Source organism: Nycticebus coucang, chromosome 8, assembly GCF_027406575.1.
Source record: "Nycticebus coucang isolate mNycCou1 chromosome 8, mNycCou1.pri, whole genome shotgun sequence".
NCBI classification, from domain to species: domain Eukaryota; kingdom Metazoa; phylum Chordata; class Mammalia; order Primates; family Lorisidae; genus Nycticebus; species Nycticebus coucang.
In genome coordinates, this window is record NC_069787.1 from 94,182,426 (window position 1) to 94,202,377 (window position 19,952).

Consider the following 19,952-nt stretch of genomic DNA (forward strand, 5'->3'; position numbering starts at 1 on the left):
AGAGGGGGCGGGAAGGGGGAGAGGGGCGGACCTGATCCAGTCCCGCCCCGCGCTGGAGCCGTGTGGGAGCCCCGGTGGAGCCTGGCTTCAACCCCAGCCAGATTCGGCGTCAGCGGAAGTGGAACTACAGAACCCATGCCCTGGCGGCACCGGAGCCCTGGCTGGTGAGTCCCGCGGGAGCTGCGCTCAGGGGAAGTTTGGGGCGCGGGGCGCAGAGCCCAAGCTGTCTTGCCCATACCCTGCGTTCCCTGCCCCTATGAGCTGGAAGTTTGAGGCTAGGAGGCCCTCCTGCCAGGGGTTCAGGAGCGTAGCTCCAGAGGGAAAAGGAAGACCGGGGAATTTGGAGGATCTGTCATGAGAGGACCCAATGTCTAGCTGTTCATTCTTGCTGATAACGCCCTGGACTTTGAACCTAGAGTCCTGTGCTCATTGGGATCCCCAAATAAGCCCTGGCTCTTCTGGACACCAGGGAGTCTGGCCTCTCAGGGCTGGACACATGGGCAAACCTCTGGGCAGGGGGGTGGGTGTGTGTGGACCTCAAGGGAAAAGTGTGGAACCCTGGTGTTTAGCCTCCACACTAGACACCCTTGACCCTGGCCTTTTGGTGATAGGAATGGATGAACCCTGTGGAATGGGTCGCAAGGGTGTTTTAAGGGTACCCAGGAGTTTGGCCCTTGATAGTAGTGTGGGACCTTGACGGCTGGATCCCAGGTTGCCCAGGGCACACTGGAAGCCAGTCAGGAGGGGATAAAAGTAGGACTCATGCAGAACCAGAGTGAGGATTTGTTGTTTTTTTCCTTTTTTTTTTTTTGAGACAGAGTCTCACCATGTCACCCTTGGTAGAGTGCTGTGACGTCACAGCTCACAGCAACATCAAACTCTTTTGCTTAAGCTATTCTCTTGCCTCGGCCTCCCATGCAGCTGGGACCATAGGCGCCCACCACAATGCCTGGCTATTTTTTTGTTGTTGCAGTTGTCATTGTTGATTAGCTGGCCGGGACTGGGCTCGAACCTGCCACCTTCGGTGTATGTGGCTGGCGCAGTAACTACTGTGTTGCGGGCGCCGAGTCCAGAGTGAGGATTGTTGAAGGGCAAGGAAGAGGCCCGGGATGGAGAGTCCTGTCCTAGTTACTTTTTCTCCCATCTAGATCCAGATTTGACCCAGTTGCTCCAGGTGATTAGATCAATGGGAAAGGAGGAGGATCTCATGCCCTTATAGGAAAAAGGGAAGTTTCTTGAGTATCTGAGGTCTTCCCAGTCCAGGAGGGCCTCCTCAGGCCTCACTCCCTAGACTGAGGGAATGGGTCTTCCCCTGCCTTTCCACCAGTGATTTTGTTTCTAGCCCTGATGTCAGCTACAGGCTGCTGATCTGTTTCCTGAGGGGATGGTCAGTGGTGCTGACCCTTTGTTTTACCTCTCTCCTCCAGGTGAAGGCAAGGTCTCTGGACTGGTCAGACATCCCCTTGTGGCCCTGGCAGAATCAACATGAGGCCCTACCATGCCTCCCCAGTGAGGCTTGTAGCCTGAGCAGATAGTATGGCTTGCTATTAACAGTGAATGCCATGGCTGCAGGAGGTAGCCGGGCCTTTGTTTGGCAGGTTTTCCCGCCCATGCCCACTTGCCGGGTATATGGCACAGTGGCACACCAAGATGAGCACCTGCTGGTATTTGGGGGCTGTGGCCAGGCTGGACTTCCCCTGGACACTGCTGAGACACTGGACATGGCCTCCCACACGTGGCTAGCACTGGCGCCCCTGCCCACTGCCCGGGCTGGTGCAGCTGCTGTGGTTCTGGGCAAGCAGGTGCTAGTGGTGGGTGGTGTGGATGAGGTTCAGAGTCCAGTAGCTGCTGTGGAGGCCTTCCTGGCTGATGAGGGCCGCTGGGAGCGTCGTGCCACCCTCCCTCAAGCTGCCATGGGGGTCGCAACTGTGGAGAGAGGTAAGTGGCCTCCCAAGAAAGGCCTGTCAGGTGCCCCATTATTCTCCATTCTCTTAGTTCCTTAACCTCAAAAATTGGATAAGAACTGTAATTTTTGCATGGATTCCCTGGACATGGCCTTTCTTCCTGTATCATCTTCAACTTAGCTCTGAGCTGGTCTTTTAGCAGCCTTCTATTAGCTGCCTTTTTTGGCTATGAGGTGAGAGGCAGAGTGCAGATTAACCCCCAGGATGATGGGAGGCCCCAGCCACCTTCCTACATCATTCCTCATTTGTAAGAGACAAGGGACAGGATGGCCTAATGACTTTTGGGATTATAGTCTGGGGTAGGGGAAGGGAGCAGGGCCTTGGCTCAGAGCCTGGGAAGTGCTTAGACTCCTCTTCTCCTTCCTCACTTACCAGGGAGCTTGATGTGGACAAAGGCCAACCTGACTTGGGGACATAGTTGCCACAAGCCCCTAGCTGACTGGTTCTTCATCCCAAGGCTCTCAGACATGCCTCTAGCTGACCCAGAGGGCCTAACAGAGGGCAAGAACCTACTCTAGTTTAAGAGTGTGGTGTACACCGTGATGGTGGACACATACACACAAAAAAGAGTGTGGTGCAAAGGTACTGGCAGGGCTCCCAGGGTGAGAAGGCTTGTGACTAGACCCTCTACCCTACAGGCCCAAGCTCCTCTCCCAGCCCTTCCAACTGAGGCATGTGCAGAGTTAAGGCGAACCTCCAGAGGCATTTCCTAGACTGAACTTCATGCTGAGCATATGCACCCTCCCCACCCCTGGCTTAAGCCACCCTACAACCTTCTCTGCCCAGAGGAACACCAACCTTGTGGCTTCTAGGTCTGACCACAGGTCTGCTTGGATGCCAGGCTCTGTTGCCATAGCGTCTCCAGGGAGACAGAGACCGGATTATAATTAGATCTGCTGCCTCCTGCTCTTCATTCAGAGGGGCCCTGGCCAGAATGGGAATCCCAGCTCTCCCAGCCCCCACACTAGGCAGGCAGCAAGTTTTCTTTTGCTGCAGACAAGCACCACAAACACACGGTCTCCATCCCTGACCAGGGCAGCATTATGGTGGGGTGCCCTGGCGAGGCTGGGGTGCAGTCTGAACTACTCTTTTCTATGCAGATGGTATGGTGTATGCTCTGGGGGGAATGGGCCCTGATACAGCACCCCAGGCCCAGGTACGGGTGTATGAGCCCCGCCGGGACTGCTGGTTTTCGCTACCCTCCATGCCCACACCCTGCTACGGGGCCTCCACCTTCCTGCACGGGAACAAGATCTATGTGTTGGGTAAGGCCCCTGGGAGACATGAGAAAGGGGCTCAGAATCCAGAAGTTATCATCCCCATGGATTGGCTGGGGTAGGGATCAGTCCAGGATCCAGTCCAGGATCCAGTCCAGGATAGCAGAACAAGAAAAGCTTTGCTGGGATGATCCATGCCTGCTCTGAGGCTCTGATCTCTGGGGGTTCTTTGGGGATTGGAAAACCAAACCCCAAAGCCTGAGGGTCTGTGGGGTGGAATATCCATGTGCAAGTATGCAGACCACTGAGTATGGAAAGTTGGGCTAGGCAGATCAGCAACCTGGTGAATGAAGAGCCCACTAAGCCTTCTGGGATACCTCTTAGGTACTTTAATTTTATTGACAGGGGGCCGCCAAGGCAAGCTCCCAGTGACTGCTTTTGAAGCCTTTGATCTGGAGGCCCGCACCTGGACCCGGCATCCAAGTCTTCCCAGCCGCCGGGCCTTTGCTGGCTGCGCCATGGCTGAAAGCAGTGTCTTTAGCCTGGGTGGCCTGCAGCAACCTGGACCCCACAATTTCTACTCTCGTCCACACTTTGTCAACACTGTGGAGATGTTTGACCTAGAGCATGGTGAGCAGTGTCTATCCTGGGCTGTCCTCCCAACTCTCCATGGGATGGAGGGGCATATTGGGTATGTGATTAGATCTGACCTCCCCTCTTCTGCAGGGTCGTGGACCAAGCTGCCTCGAAGCCTGCGCATGAGAGATAAGAGGGCTGACTTTGTGGTTGGCTCCCTTGGGGGACATATTGTGGCCATTGGGGGCCTTGGTAAGTCTCTGTGGGGCTAGGGAGAAGAGGGAGGCCCAAGATAGGAATGAGTAGGCCCCAGTATGAGCACCACCTTCTGTCCTTCTCCAGGCTCCAGGTAGGAGTCAGGGCTTTGTGAGCTCCTTTCCCTACCGAAGTAGGCAGGATATAGTTTGTCTGGCCCAGCTCTCAGATTGTCGCCTGGTGCCTGACTAAGGGCTCTGTACCAGCAGGTACCTAAGAGATAGAAGCAAGACCAGTGACCACTGAGTGCCCAGACAAGTGGACAAATAGAAACATAAATGAATGAATGAACAAATGATAAACTGGAACAATGAGGAAGGAACAAGGCACTAATACCTCATCCTGGGGTGATAACTATTGGGCTAGTCTCTCGGCTCAGGGAGCAAAAGGGATTGGATGTCTTGGAGCCTGTGCCTCATTACAGCTTTCTCTCTTCATCTTGCAGGAAACCAGCCATGCCCTCTGGGATCCGTGGAGAGTTTCAGCCTTGCTCAGCGGCGCTGGGAGGCGCTGCCTGCCATGCCCACAGCCCGCTGCTCCTGCTCTAGCCTACAGGCTGGGCCCCGGCTGTTTGTTATTGGGGGTGTGGCCCAGGGCCCCAGTCAAGCTGTGGAAGCACTGTGTCTGTGTGATGGGGTTTGAAGACCTGGTAAGACCTGTCTACTGGAGCAGCTTAGCGCCAGAGGCAGATGCCTATGGCTCCTTTGTCTGCTGAAGACACTCACTGTGGCTATGTGGGATGAGAGAGGCACAGGGGCAGGCACTTGAAAACTGCCTTGACTTGGGTTAGGGGAGCCTTTGTCTTTAGTGCGGGACATACATATGCTCACAATGTGTACCTACCTTTATCACAATGCATTCATGGACCATGCATAACTCCACTCTTGCCCTGGAACCTACTAGGCTCTCTTTGCAGCCAGGAAGTAGGGAGAAGGAAGAGTTGGCCTCATGCCCCACAGGGTCAGTGCCCATCTGTAGTTGACCAGGAGAATTCAGAGAGGGTGGGGGACACAGAAGGAATGGAGAAGATGTAGGAACTGCCAGAGGAATGCTGGTTTGGGGCCTTCTACACTGTTGGTTGTATGACCTTGGGCAAGTCATTTCACCTCTCTGTGCCTCAGCATCCTCATCTGTAAATGGGGATCTCTGAAACCTTACTGCCCTTCCTACCTCACAGGGCTATTGTGAGGACCCAGGGAGTTTGGATGTAGAAGTAAAAGTGCTGCTAAAATCTGGTGTGTGGCCCCTGGTATTGACTCCCATGTTGCCTCTACCACCCCTACCCTCCTTTGGGGGCCTCAGTGCCCTCGGGGATGAGAGTCCAGAGGGAGCCCCTTGGATCTGGTCTCTTCCCTCAAAGTGATTTGGTGTCTTAGCCCCATCTAAGCATCAGATTTTTCTTTGGTGACATGAGATGATGAGATGACAGCCCTTCCCTATTGTCTTGAGTGTTAGGGGACACTAATAGGGATAACTAAAGAAGTGTTAAGAAAATAACAGCAACAAAAACAACAACCACGGTGTTAGGATAGTTTCTAGGTGTGAGTCACACAGTGTCTCCTCAAGGTCTCTGCTCATCCTCATAGGGAGGGGTGATACAGTGGATGCTATGGGTAAGGAAGCCTCCTGCTGTCTACCTGGAGCAGCCATCTCTTGAGCAGGACTGTGTGACCACCCACCAAACCCCTTGAGGAAAGCAGCTTCCTGAAGGAAACTGCCAACCCTTGTCCTCTTCCAGCCTTTGTTGCCCACTACAAAGGGCTTTTGGCTCTGCTTTCGCTGCAGCTACACTGAGTACAAGGAGCTCATAGCTGGGTTTGCTACAAGAACAGAGACGTATTTGGGACCCTGTAATCCATCTGCTGTGGCCATGGAAACTCTCTGGGACTCTTAGCCTCCTGCAGTTCTTATCCTTTCTCATTCAGTGTCAGGACTCCCAGGACAGCATCTCCCATGCCAGCACATAGACACCACAGGCACAAGTGCCATGGTAGCCAGGCACAGGGCCTGGCAACACGCAACTGCTCTCCAGCTTCTGAGACCTCTGCAAGTGTAGATAGGCTGCTGTGTCAGCTGTCCCTGTTTAATGTTCTGGACCAGTTTAGACACTCAGAGACCCCAGCATGAAGGTAGTGCTGCAGCAGCTTGGGTCTTGAGATCCCTGGGAGATCAGGCAATGTGTCTGTGACCGGTGCCTGGGGCCCTACCTTGTCACTACCGCAGTGGCCACCCCGGGATGGTTGGCAGAAGTTCTGCTGGTACGTGGTGCTGGCACGGGGAGGCTGAACCTGCACAAAGTGGACGAGGCGCTGGGGGAGGCCAGTCAGTCCTGAGCCTGGCCGGAAATCAGCCTGGTAGGAAGATTCCAAGGGCCCTTGCCGACGAAACTCCTTCTCACAGGGTGCCCAGCGCAGGAAGGTATGTCGCTGCCACAAACGTTCCAGGTCTTTCCGCCTTCCAATTCCCTGCAGCAGGCAGTAGGGGCCCTCCTCAACGGTACGGGCCCTTGGCCCACAGTCCTGGCACCAGGTATCTCCTTGGGCCCCTCCTAACTTCAAGTCTGCTTGGTGATGCCTGTCCCATAACCTGGCCTTCTTGCTTGTCTCCCTAGCGATGCCTTCTGTTCCAGGGTGAAACACCCAGAAAGTCAGTGGCCTCAGGATATTTGCACATTGTCAGGCAAGCTGGTGGAGGAAACTACCACAGAGGTGCCTCTATTTGGGAAATAGACTGTTTCTCAGAAGAGAAAGGTTGTGGGGAAGATAGCCACTCCTCTGCCTGCATAAGGAGCCCTCCCTCAGTGTCTCGTCCCCTCCACCCTACCACCTGTTCTGTCCTGACTTCAACTGAGGCTGTGGGTACTGCCCATTCTCCTTCCTCTTTTCAGCACTCACTTTGTCGAAGGAAGTGCGGTTGTCATGCTTGGAGAAGAAGTGTTGCTGTGCTGGCTCCTTGAAAGACAGTGAGAAAGAAAGTGAATGGGGAAAGTGATGCTTACCCCCTTCCCCACCCGGCCTAGATATTACCTTAGGGCCCATAAAGGAGGGAAGCTGCCAGGAGCCACTACCCTTGAACTGCTAAACTGCCAGCACACTGAAAGGGCAGAGGCAAATTAAAGCAACACGTCATTCCTGGGATATCTCATCCTAAAACTTGCCTTGAAGTGGAAGCCTCTGGGGCTACTGATTGAGGAGGGGGCTGAGGCAGCTGCCAGAACATCCTGCCATCTGGGAAGCATTCGTTGATTTTCGTGTTGGGCCCTTTAAATGCCATCTGGATCTGAGATTTGTATTCTAGCTCAACCTATCCCATGAACTATAGACTCATTGTGGAATAGCAACTCCCTAAACTCACTTTTTTTTTTTTTTTGAGACAGAGTGTCATTTTGTTGCCTTCGATAGAGTGCCATGGCATTATAGCTCACAGCAACTTCCAAGTTCTTGGGCTCAAGCAATTATCTTGCCTCCCAAGTAGCTGGGACTACAGGTGCCCACCACAATGCCTGGCTATTTTTAGAGACAAGGTCTTGCTCTGGCTCATACTGGTCTCGAACCTGTGAACTCAGGTAATCTACCCACCTCAGGCTTCCAGAGTGCTAGGATTATAGGTGTGAGCCACTGGCCATCAAACTCACTCTTGCTTACAGCCTCATCAGCTCAGGCCATGGCAGCTAGATCTTGCCAAACACCTTGTGTCCCCTTGATTCTTTTTTCTCATACCCACACATACTGAAATGTGCCAGAAAATTGTGTTGATATTTCCATCAAAATGTACCCAGGATCAGATCCCTCCTCACCATGCCCACTATAGGTCCTCTTCAGCATGTCAAAGCCACTTTCCCCATTGAAAGAATTTTCTGCCTGGTATCCCTTTCAAGCTTGCCCCTCTAGTCTCTTGTCCTCTTAGTAGCCAGAATAATTGTTAGTACATAAATCAGATTACATATAGTTTAAAATCCACAACAGTTTTTCTTGTTTGTAACAGCCAAAGTCATCACTGAGTCATCATCTCATCAGTGTCTGTGAGACCCACATGATATTAGTCCTCTGTTACCTCCAGATTTGCTGGTCTCTCCACTGCTCCTCAGATACACAAGGTACTCCCACCTCAGACCTTAGTACTATCTGTTCCTTCTGCTGTCCACATAGTTTCTTTTCACCTCCTTCTTGAGGGGCCTTCCTTGAGCACTATACCAGTAGTCCCACCTCCCCAGTTCTTCATTTTTCACCTCCTAACACACTCTATGATTATGTATCGTGATGTTGCCTGTCTTCTGATGCCTGCCATTATAACATAAATATGTGGGCAAAGATTATTGTCTGCTTTGCTCACTTCTGTAACTCAAGCACTGAGAACAATGCTTGGAACTGAACTCAATAAGTGTTTGCTTTTAAATCAATGGATAAGGACAGAGAGCCTGTCCCCAGAGTATTTGTTTTGGCTAAGTTGGGGCCAGAGAGCCTTCTCCTATACCCAGGCAAAAAAAGACTACCTCTTAGGCCTCCAGACCTTGGCAGGAATCTCTCCAAAGAACATCTCTAGGCCTTCATGCTTGGCCTCTGCCCACAGAGGCATCCCCTCCCCAGCCACTTAGCTTCCCCTGTTGCAGACATAAAGTGTTCAGTCTTGGCTGGGTTGGAGGTATGAGCAATGGCTGACAGCTATTCCCAGAAAAAATGTAGGGTCTGGCTCTATCTCAGATCCCTGAACCTGAATCTTCAGCATAGAGCCTGTTATATCTTTAGCAATCTCCCCTTTTAGAACTTCCTGCCTTAAATAGCCATGGTAGTCTCCTAACAGAATAAAAGCTCTAAGAATGTTGGAAGCTGACAGCCTTACCTCTCATTCCTCATAAAGCAAGCTGACACAATGGAGATTAAAAGCCCAGGCCTGGCCTGGGGCCTGTGGCTCAAGTGGCTAAGGCCCCAGCCACATAACACCTGAGCTGGCAGGTTCAAATCCAGCCTGGGCCCAACCAAACACAATGACGGCTGCAACCAAAAAATAGCCAGGCATTATGGCCGGTGCCTGTAGTCCCAGCTACTTGGGAGGTAGAGGCAGGAGAATCGCCCGAGGTCAGGAGAGTTGGAGGTTGCTGTGAGCTGTGATGCCACAGCACTCTACCGAGGGTGATAAAGTGAGACTCTGTCTCTAAAAAAAAAAAAAAAAAAAAAAGCAAACAATTCTTGTGAAATAAAGAAAAAACAAAACAGGCTCAGTGCCTGTGGCTCAAGCGGCTAAGGCGCCAGCCACATACACCTGAGCTGGCAGATTCAAATCCAGCCCGGGCCTGCCAAATAACAAAGACGGCTGCAACCAAAAAATAGCTGGGTGTTGTGGCGGGTGCCTGTGGTCCCAGCTACTTGGGAGGCTGAGGCAGGAGACTCGCTTGAGCCCAGGAGTTGGAGGTTGCTGTGAGGTGTGATGCCACGGCACTCTACCCAGGGTGACAGCTTGAGGCTCTGTCTCAAAAAAAAAAAAAAAAGGAAAAAAAAAACCAAACAATAAAACCTCCCAGGCCTTTTTAGAAAAAAACATAAGAGAAAATCTTCAGAATATAGAGAGAGGCAAGGAGTTCTTACACTTGACACCAAAAGCAAGTGTTGGCCAGGCACAGTGCCTCATGGCTATAAATCCTACCACTTTGGGAAGCTGAGGAGGAAGGAATGCTTAAGCTCAGGAGTTCGAGACCAGCAAGAGTGAGACCCTGTCTCTACTAAAAATAGAAAAAATAGGCATTGTGGCAGGTGCCTTTAGTTCCAAGAGGATCACTTGAGCCTAGGAGTTTGAAGTTGCTGTGAACTATGACGTCACAGCATTCCAGCCTGGGGGAACAGAATGAGACTCTGTCTCAAAAAAAAAATTAATTAATTAAAAAACAACAGCAATAAAACAAGAACCATAAAGGAAAAAATTGATAAATTGGACTACATCAGGCTTGGCGTCTGTAGCTCAAATGGGGCTAAGGTGCCAGCCACATAAACCAAAGCTGGCGGGTTCGAATCCAGACCAGGCCTGCCAAACAGCAGTGACAACTACAACCAAAAAATGGCCGGGTGTTGTGATGGGCGCCTGTAGTCCCAGCTACTTGGGAGGCTGAAGCAAGACAATCGTTTGGCCCAGTCGGAGGTTGCTGTGAGCTGTGATGCCATGGCTCTCTACTACCCAGGGTGATAGCTTGAGAAGGCTCTGTCTCAAAAAAAAAAAAAAAAAAAAAAAATTGGACCACATAAAAAATGTCTAAAGTTTTGTGGTTTTTGGCCGGGGCTGGGTTTGAACCCGCCACCTCTGGCATATGGGACCGGCGCCCTACTCCTTGAGCCACAGGCACAGCCCTCAAAAATGTTTAAAGTTTTGCTGTGTTAAAGTCTATGTGAAGAGGATGGAAAAAACAGCTACAGACTGGGAAAGAATATTTATAAACCATATATCCAACAAAGGACTAGTACTTACAATATATAAAGAACTCACACAACTCAACACTAAAATAACAATCTAATTAGAAAATGGGCAAACAATGTAAAGATTCACTGAAGAGGATACCCAGACAGCAAATAACATATGAAAAGTGAGGTACCTGTGGCTCAGTGGCTAGGGCACCGGCTTCATATACAGAAAGTGGCAGGTTCAAACCCAGCCCCAGCCAAACTACAACAAAAAGTAGCCAGGTGTTGTAGCGGGCACCTGTAGTCCCAGCAACTCAGGAGACAGGCAAGAGAATCACCTAAGCCCAAGAGCTGGAAGTGGCTGTGATCTGTGACACCACAGCACTCTACAACCAAGGGCGATAAAGTGAGACGCTGTCTCTAAAAAAAAAAAAACACACACACAATGAAAAAATGTTCAACATCATTAAACAGGGAAATGCAAATTAAAGCCACAATGAAATACCACTATACATCTCTCAGAATGCCTAAAATTAAAAATAGAGGCAACACCAGATGTTGGTGAGAATGCAGAGAAGCTGGAACATTCATGCATTGCTGGTGGGATTATAAAGTGGTACAGTTATTCTGGAAGATAATTTGGCCGTTTCTTTAAAAAACTAAACATGCAACTACTATATGACCTATCAATTGTATTACTGGGCATTTATCCCAAAAAGACAAAAACATATGTTCACCCCAAAATATGCACACATTCATAACATCTTTATATTGGTATGAGCCACAAAAACTGAAATTAGCCCAAATATCCTTTAATAGGTAAATGGTTAAACAAACTGGTACATGCATATGATGGAATATTATTCAGTAATGAAAAGAAACAACTGAATACACATAACAACTTAGATAAATTTCTGGGAAATTATGCTGAGCAAGAAAAGCCAATCTCCAAAAGTTGCCTAGTGTATTATTTATTATCATTATTATTATTATTTTTTTTTTGAGATAGAGTCTCACTTTGTCACCCTTAGTAGAGTACCATGATGTCACAGCTCACAGCAACCTCAGACTCCTGGGCTTAATCAATTCTCTTGCCTCAGCCTCCCAAGTAGCTGGGACTACAGGCACTGGCCACAACTCCTGGCTACTTTTAGAGACAAGGTCTTGCTCTGGCTCAAGCTGGTCTCAAACCTATGAGCTCAGGCAATCCACCCGCCTTATCCTTCTAAGTACTAGGATCACAGGCATGAGTCACCATGTCTGGCTGTTTTATTCCATTCATATAACCTTATTTTTTTGAGATAGAGTCTCACTTTGTCCCCCCAGGCAGAGTGCTGTGCATCATAAGTCACAGCAGCCTCAAATTTCTGGGCTCAAGAGATCCTCTTGCCTCAGCTCCATGAGTAGCTGGGACTACAGGTGCCCACCACAACACCCAGCTAGTTTTTCTATTTTTAGTAGAGATGGGGTCTCACTCTTGCTCAGGTTGGTCTCAAACTCATGAGCTCAAGCGTTCCACCTACCTCAGCCTCCCAGAGTGCTAGATTACAGGCATGAGCCACTGTGCCCGGCTCTCATATAAAACAAAAATTTTTTTTTTGAGATAAAGCCTCAAGCTGTAGCCCTGGGTAGAGTGCCGCAGCATCATAGCTCACAGCAACCTCCAACTCCTGGGCTCAAGCGATTCTCCTGCCTCCACCTCCTGAGTAGCTGGGACTACAGGCGCCTGCCTCAAAGCCTGGCTATTTTTTGGTTGCTGTCATCATTGTTGTTTGGCAGGCCCAGGGTTGGATTGGAACCCACCAGCTCAGGTGTATGTGGCTGGCGCCCTAGCCACTTGAGCCACAGGCGCAGAACCTCATATAACATTTTTAAGTGACAAAATTTTAGAAATGGAGAACAGAGAAAATGTTAGTGACAGGGGACTAGACAATGGCTTGGGACAGGGGAGAGAGAAGTGGGAAGGAGGTAGGGGAGGTTATATAAGGGCAGCACCAGGAATCCTTGTGATGTTGGTCAATATCTTGACTGTGGTATTAGTTATATGAACCTACACAGGTGACAAAATTGTATAAGACTTCACACACATACAAATGAGTGTAAGTTAAAATTGGGGAAATCTGAACCAGATTGATGATTACATCAATGTTAATGTCCTGGTTGTGATATTATACTATAGCTTTGCAAAATGTTACCATTGTGCCTAAAATCCCAGCACTCTTAGAGGCTGAGGCAGGCAGATTGCCTGAACTCATGAGTTCGAGACCAGCCTGAGCTAGCGCACAATCCCTGTCTCTAAAAAAATATCTGGGTGTTACGGCAAGCGCCCGTAGTCCCAGCTACTTGGGAGGCTGAGGCAAGAGAATCGCTTGAGCCCAAGAGTTTGACAAGGCTGCTGTGAGCTATGATGCTACGGGACTCTACCAAGGGTGACAAAGTGAGACTCTGTCTCAAAAAAAAAAAAAAGAAAAAGTTACCACTGGAGGAAACCAGGCAAAATGTAGAAGAGATCTCCTTTTTCTTTCTCTCTCTTTTTTTTTTTTTGTAGAGACAGAGTCTCACTTTATTGTCCCCAGTAGAGTGCCATGGCGTCACACAGCTCACAGCAACCTCCAATTCCTGGACTTAGGTGATTCTCTTGCCTCAGCCTCCCGAGTAACTGAGGCTACAGACGCCTGCCACAATGCCCGGCTATTATTTTGTTGTTGCAGTTTGGCCGGGGCTGGGTTTGAACCCGCCACTCTTGGTATATGGGGCCGGCGCCCTACCCACTGAGCCACAGGCACTGCCCGATCTCTTTATTATTTCTTAAAACTGTTTGTGAATCTAGGGCGGTGCCTGTGGTTCAAAGGAGTAGGGCACTGGCCCCATATGCCGGAGGTGGCGGGTTCAAACCCAGCCCTGGCCAAAAACTGCAAAAAAAACCCAAACAAACAAACAAACAAACAAAAAGACTGTTTGTGAATCTATAATCATCTCCATCATCTCAATACAAGTTTCAATATGAAAAAAACCTGAGAGCCTGGCTTGGTACCTGTGGCTCAAGCTGCTAAGGTGCCAGCCACATACACCTGAGTTGGTGGGTTCGAATCCAGCCCCAGCCGGCCAAACAACAATGACAGCTGCAACCAAAAAATAGCCAGTCTTTGTGGCAGGGGCCTGTAGTCCCAGCTACTTGGGAGGCTGAGGCAAGAGAAGGCTGTTCGGGGAACAGCTTGAGGCTCTGTCTTAAAAACAAACAAACAAAACCCTGAGAGCCTGGGCAGCACCTGTGGCTCAAAGGAGTAGGACGCTGGCTCCATATACTGGAGGTGGCGGGTTCAAACCCAGCCTTGGCCAAAAAAAATAACTGCAAAAAAACAACCTGAGAGCCTGGGGTAATTTCCAGTTGACCTCTCAATTTCTCCCCTGTCTCTATCCTCAGATACAGAATTGTACACACAGCCCTAAAATGTAGATGGCTTTGTTATTGCAGACTAGCTCTGACAGGAAATTCATTATTTCTACAGTGGCAGGATAATCCATTGACTTCCATTGATTCAAGTTTTGTTCTCTCACAACTGTGGGAGCGTGGAGAGAAACATAGTCCTTTCCTTTCCACCCAGGCAGTTCCGACTATGGAGAATTATCATCTGCATCTTCATTTCCAAAATCATTCAGGACTCTTTTCTTACCAACATGGTGAAACCCATGGTTTCTGAACAGGTGGGGCTAGGGCTGGGATTCTATCCTAAGAAGCCTTGGAAAAGAGATAAGTTTCTGGTAGAAGGGGAAATGTTTACAAATGGGAGTGCTAAGGGTTCCTGTGGAGGCTTGGCAGTCTGCAGTCAGTGGGATGATGAGAGAAGAGCCTCTGTGACAGACTGAGGCATGGGATAACAACAACAGGGGCACAGCGGATGAAGAATCTGCCCCAGTCAAGAATGTCTGGGACTCTTATCTGATTTTAGATACAAATAGGACCAGAATTACATTTCCTAAGAGGCAAGCGAGTGAAGGCTAGAAATAGATAAATCTTGTTTAAAAGAAGAAATGAAAAAGATAAAAAAAAAAAATAAATGCATGTGAATGTCATGGACAAAATTTTTAACAAACCAAAGGAGAGTGGGATACTAGGTTTTGGAAAGGCTTTGAACAACAATAGCTGCAATCTACCAGCTGAAACCTCAGCCAATGAGAAAATAAAATGTGCACATCCCCTGAGCAATCTTATTAATTAAAAAAACTTTGGACCAGCCTTCACAGTGGTTCACACCTGTAATCCTAGCACTCTGGGAGGCGAAGGCAGGAGGAACCCTTGAGTTTAGGAGTTTCAGACCAGCCTCACATAGAGTGAGACCCCATTTCTACTAAAAATAAAAAATTAGCCAGGCATCATGGCACACACGTGTAGTTCTAGCTACTCAGGAGGCTTAGGTAAGAGAATTGCTTAAACCCAGGAGTTTGAGGTTGCTGTTAGCTAAGATGCCACAGCACTCTATCTAGGTCGACAAAGTGAAAATCTGTCTAAACAAAACCAGAATCAACAAAAAAACAACAAAAAACAAAATAACTTTAGACCTAGAAGGAGCCATGAGACTTGATATTTGTACAATCTGAGCCCAAGTCACACAGATTGTGTTATTTGGGACTGCTGATGATGATAGTAAATTCTTTTTTTTTTTGTAGAGACAGAGTCTCATTTTACCGCCCTCAGTAGAGTGCCATGATGTCACAGGACTCACAGCAACCTCCAGCTCTTGGGCTTCTGCAATTCTCCTGCCTCAGCCTCCTGAGCAGCTGGGACTACAGGCGCCCACCACAACGCCCGGCTAGTTTTTGGTTGCAGTTCAGCCGGGGCTGGGTTTGAACCCGCCACCCTCGGTATATGGGGCCGGTGCCCTACTCACTGAGTCACAGGCACCACCCGATGATAGTAAATTCTTAATGTATCAAGTTCTTAATGTATCAAGTTCTCACTTGATTGGTGTCAAAACATGTTCCCTACATGGGGAACAGGTTTAGCAGATTGAGACTGTGTTCCAGTCTCTACAGGAGAGCTGCCATTGAGGGGTATTACAAACATCCAGCAGGAAGTCTCTGGATTGCTTCTGTCCCTGCGGTATCCAGATCCCATCATTCACAAAAGTGAAGTGGCCCCAGATGGATGGTCCAGAGCTGCATGTGGACCTGGCTTAGTAGGCTGTGCTGAGTAGCCCTTCCAACTTCAAATGCTAAAGAAGTCCAATTTCTACAATGTGGCAGGTTCCAGGACCCTGCTCTCAGCCTGGGGAAAGCAATTCTGGGGAATACAAATAGCAAAAGTCTGGGCAGCAAGAGGTGCAGTGGGAGCATATTCCTTTAGCTCCCTCTGGTCATTTCTCCACCCTGCTTTTGCTTAAGAGGCTGACCTGAATGCACTCATCACTAAGCTCCTTTTGCTCTGGCCACTGGGAGGAGGAGATGGAAAAAAAGAGGGGAGGTATTTCTTCTCCTGGTTCTCTACCAGCTCAGCTCCCATATGACTCTGTCTCTTTACCCATGATCACTGCTCCTGTCAGGGTGATCCTCTCCATATCTCTCTCTCTCCTTCTGGGTTCTAGGAGCCATGTTTCCCCCTTGTCCCTTTTGGTCCAGTGGTACTGACAACTTGGTTGTTACCAGCCCGTGAGACTGCCTTTTCCTGAGGCCTCTACATATAACCCTCCTGCACTTTCTTGTTTTGAGTATGCTTTTAACTGTTGGTACCCTGACTTACGATGCATAGTGCCTCTCCTTGTCTCCAGGCTTGTAGGCAGTGGAGGGCCTTTGGTCCTGCATCCCTCTCCTATTCTCTGGAAGCCTATTCCAGCCATTCCAGGCTGCCTCTGCCATCATTTCCATTCTAGGCTTCCTTGGCCAAACATGAAGGCCCAGCCACCTCTTTCACTACTTCTTGACCAAAGGAGGCCTCCTCTTTCCAGAAGGCCCTGGACTGTGAGGTTGGCTGTGGGCTGGACCATGGGCTTTTGGGGCCATGGAATCTGAACTTAGAGGCAGTTGTCAGCAAAATTCAAGCTTACTTCCTGGGTTCTGGAGGCTCTCTCCCCATAGCTACCCAACCCATCTGGGCCCTGACCTTTCCTCCATTTAGAAAGGGCAGTGAGCAAGACTGTTCAGTTTGGCACCCACTCTTCTTCACCCTGTCTGTAGGGAGAAGATCTGATATTTCAGGGATGAAAAGCAAAGCATAATGTCTGTCCCATGGATTTGCTGGTCCCAGGCGTCAGTCCAGCTGTGGATGGGTTGGAGATGATTCTCTTGGGTCCTAGGAGGGCAGCCTTATACCTGACATCGCTGCAGGAACACTGCTGGAGGCTGAGGTTTGGCTGCAAGGCGGTATTCTCCAGCACTTTCACTCTTGAATTGGCTTCTGTAGTGCCCATAGAAGCCACTGTTGTGCTATAAAAAGGAAAGCCTGAGTGTAAATCCACTTAAATATCCACCCTGGGTCTCAGACCTTAGGGCCTCATTTGAAGGTTCTAGGAAAGTTAAGTCAGAAGCCCCTTATGGGAATTCCTGTCAGAATAGAAAGAATCTGAGGAGTTGGGACACTACTGGAGAGGGGTCAGAAGTTGCTCCATATATCATTAGGACGGTTGGCCTCAGCTGCATTGACCCACTTGGGAGGGTTACGCATATGTGGAGAAGGGGTACCATTCACTTAGAGTTTTGTGGACAAGCCCATTGTCCAGTGGTGTGGCCCTTCATTAAGGAGTCTAAGAAGTGTCCTTTGTTGTCACTCTGATCAAGGGTTCCTGATGAGTAAAGATGCAATGGATCTTCTTTCTGCATCTATTAACAAAAGTTGTGAATGCTCATTTGCTCTACACTCTGCTATTCTGGAGTATGAGGGGAACCCCTTAAAACTGTAGCGCTTAAGCAAGGGATAAACTTTCTTTTTTTTTCTTTTTTTTATTGTTGGGGATTCATTGAGGGTAGCAAGGGATAAACTTTCAAAAAGGATAATTTCAACAACAAAGGATACCTTCTGGAGAGAATTTCAGAGAAAGACACTGGCAGAAGACAGAAATGAGCACCTATTTGGGTCCAAGAAGGGGCTATATTGTGTCAATGTCATTAAACGTACACCTGTCTGGGAACTCCTATGGCCCAACCTCTTTCTCCTGTATTCTCCTTAAAGAGAATGGATCCTTCATAATCATGAGAGGAACTTGTCCTGAGCCTGCCTCTGACAATCACAGTGGGCCCATCAATAGGTCTGAGAAGCCCCTGTCCCTTCATTGCACTGAAGACTTGAGTCACTTTACTTCTCCTGTCCATTCCTCTACTACCCATCAAGAACCCTTTGCTCTATATTCAGTTCAGTTTAACAGTATTTACCAGACCTTTCCTGTATTCCAGGCATGAGACTGGGCATGGGAAATACAAATGGACAAAACACATTCATTTCCTTCAAAATGTTCCCAGATTAGAGAGAAGTCAAAGTCTAAAAGTTTGGCGGGTGATAGGGAGATCATACAATAAACTGGAAATAAAATGGCGGTGGCTAGAGGTCTAGGAGTTTCATCTGGCTAGTAGGAAACCAGGATGCATGGAAGGGGACATAGTGTCAGGAAAAAAGGCAGCCTCCAGGAATGACTTTAGGATGGTGGAGAGGAAGTGGGCAGCTCAGGGTCATCCACCAGGCTGGATGCTAGATTAAACCCTTCTCAATTCACTCAGAGTTCAAGTATAACCTAAGGGTCAGGGGCCAGGATTAACTATAAAGCATACTCTTACCCAGGAGCCTACTAAAGCACTTTGCATCTTTCCAGGAAGGGAGTGGAAAAGGTAAACTTTCCTCTTCTCTTTTTGAGATTATGTTTGAGGAAAAAGAATCTCCAGAGGTTAACTTCTTGTTGCTTAGTGACAAAGCGAGGTTATGACTGCACAATGCTACTGTTTATTTAGGCAGCACCTGGCCTGTTGCTGTTTTGTCCTTGCTGCTCTATTTCTTCTCTATGACAGAAATCTGCCCCCTGGCTTTAACCATCTGGGAGAGTCTTTATATATAGAAACATAAATGGTGGAGTCTGATGGACTTATAGTCAATGAAATATTAAAGAACATTTTAGAGGCAAATCCTGCATTTAGAAAACTACGCATCCATATTGCCAGGGATATATAAAAATTTAGAAAGCATTCCATGGAGTCATGAGAAATGTTAAAGGGGAGGAAGAAATGTTAAAGGGTTGGTATCTCTCAGGATAAAATTTCTACTTCAGAATAAGACTCTGCCAACTTATCTCTTAGGAGTTTGTGGTGACTGGATCATGACAGGTGAATGTTACAAGGGCTGAGTGAAGGAGGAGAGCATAAGAGAAGTTCATAAGAGGCTGCTTGTAATCCTAGCACTCTGGGAGGCCAAGGTGGTGGACTGCCTGAGCTCATGAGTTCAAGACCAGCCTGAGCCAGAGCCAGTGCGAGACCTTGTCTCTAAAAAATAGCTGGGCATTGTGGCAGACACCTATAGTCCCAGCCACTTGGGAGGCTGAGGCAAGAGAATTGCTTGAGCCCAAAGAGTCTGAGGTTGCTGTGAGTTGTGACGCCACAGCAATCTGAGGGCGACAAAGTGAGACTCTGTCTCAAATAAAAAAAAAAAAAGAGAGAGAGAAGAGCATAAGAAAGAGAATGCAAAGAGTTGACATCATGGTTCAATTCCAAACTACCTTGGGAAAATAATTGACTGATTTTCTTTCATTTGTAACAGGAGACATAAATAGTTTTATCCTCTTTACTAACCAAAAGAAGCTTACAATCAGCTTCTAAAAAGTTCAACAATAAGAAACACCCAGATCCTGCTGGTATCAGTGGCACCAGCCCTAATATCCAGAAATCTACCCTAGTATGTCCCCTCACAGGGACTCATAGTATTAAAATGTTCATTGTAGGCCAGGCGAGATGGCTCATGCCTGTAATCCTAGCACTCTGGGAGGCCAAGGCAGGTGGATTGCCTGAGCTCACAGGTTCAAGACCAGCCTGAGCAAGAGCGAGACCCTATCTCTAAAAAATAGCTGGGTGTTGTGGCAGGCACCTGTAGTCCCAGATACTCAGGAGGCTGAGGCAAAAGAATTGCTTGAGCCCAAGAGTTTGAGGTTGTTGTGAGCTGTGATGCCATGGCACTCTACCAAAGTGAGACTCAGTCTGAAAAAATATATATATGGAAAAAAGCAATCTATGACCATCATTGAAACACCGGGTAATCATTCTTGTGGTTCCCCCATGCACATGTTATTTAGAAATAAACCTTTCTCTTATTCATCTACAAAAAAAAAAAAAAAAAGTTCATTGTAACCATCTACATAGAGGCAAAACTCTCAGCAGCCCAAGTGGTTTATCTTTACCAATAAGACAATGAGAAAATTGGGCTACAGTTACACAATGAAATATAGGAATTACTATGTATGGGTTATAGACATTTGAATCTAGAGAGATAAATCTTAAAAATATTGAGTCAAAAAATGAAATTATAGAAGGATGTGCAGCAAAGTATGCCATTTATAAAATGATACAAACACGCAAAAATAGAGCTG

The 19,952-nt window shown here is 48.3% G+C and overlaps 2 protein-coding genes across 3 annotated transcripts; one reads left to right on the plus strand and one right to left on the minus strand.

Annotated features, from left to right (window-relative positions):
- Positions 1-13: 13 nt before the first annotated feature.
- KLHDC8B (kelch domain containing 8B) lies at positions 14-6,541 on the plus strand. 2 transcript variants are annotated; one of them, XM_053599128.1, is made up of 7 exons: positions 14-164; positions 1,428-1,938; positions 3,065-3,229; positions 3,587-3,811; positions 3,908-4,009; positions 4,458-4,661; positions 6,413-6,541. In XM_053599128.1, the coding sequence occupies exons 2-6, from the start codon at positions 1,563-1,565 to the stop codon at positions 4,652-4,654; spliced, it is 1,065 nt and encodes a 354-aa protein (XP_053455103.1). In that variant the 5' UTR covers positions 14-164; positions 1,428-1,562; the 3' UTR covers positions 4,655-4,661; positions 6,413-6,541. The 2 variants fall into 2 exon arrangements, with proteins under 2 accessions (XP_053455103.1, XP_053455102.1); XM_053599127.1 differs by lacking the exon at positions 6,413-6,541 and having other exon boundaries at positions 4,458-5,246.
- C8H3orf84 (chromosome 8 C3orf84 homolog) lies at positions 5,383-19,100 on the minus strand. Its single transcript, XM_053599134.1, has 4 exons — positions 18,160-19,100; positions 16,705-16,818; positions 6,907-6,963; positions 5,383-6,498 (listed from the first exon to the last, which is right to left on the minus strand). Exons 1-4 carry the CDS (start codon positions 18,184-18,186, stop codon positions 6,082-6,084), a joined length of 615 nt encoding a protein of 204 aa, XP_053455109.1. The 5' UTR covers positions 18,187-19,100; the 3' UTR covers positions 5,383-6,081.
- Positions 19,101-19,952: the final 852 nt, after the last annotated feature.

Coding starts and splice junctions, on each gene's coding strand:
- KLHDC8B (XM_053599128.1), top strand. CDS start 1,563: ATGGCTGCAGGAGGTAGCCGGGCCTTTGTTTGGCAGGTTTTCCCGCCC. Junction 1,939..3,064: donor GGTCGCAACTGTGGAGAGAG/GTAAGTGGCCTC, acceptor TTTTCTATGCAG/ATGGTATGGTGTATGCTCTG. Junction 4,010..4,457: donor TGTGGCCATTGGGGGCCTTG/GTAAGTCTCTGT, acceptor TTCATCTTGCAG/GAAACCAGCCATGCCCTCTG.
- C8H3orf84 (XM_053599134.1), bottom strand. CDS start 18,186: ATGCAAAGTGCTTTAGTAGGCTCCTGG. Junction 16,819..18,159: donor GTGCTTTAGTAGGCTCCTGG/GTAAGAGTATGC, acceptor TCCTTTTTATAG/CACAACAGTGGCTTCTATGG. Junction 6,964..16,704: donor TGTTCCTGCAGCGATGTCAG/GTATAAGGCTGC, acceptor CTGTCTTTCAAG/GAGCCAGCACAGCAACACTT.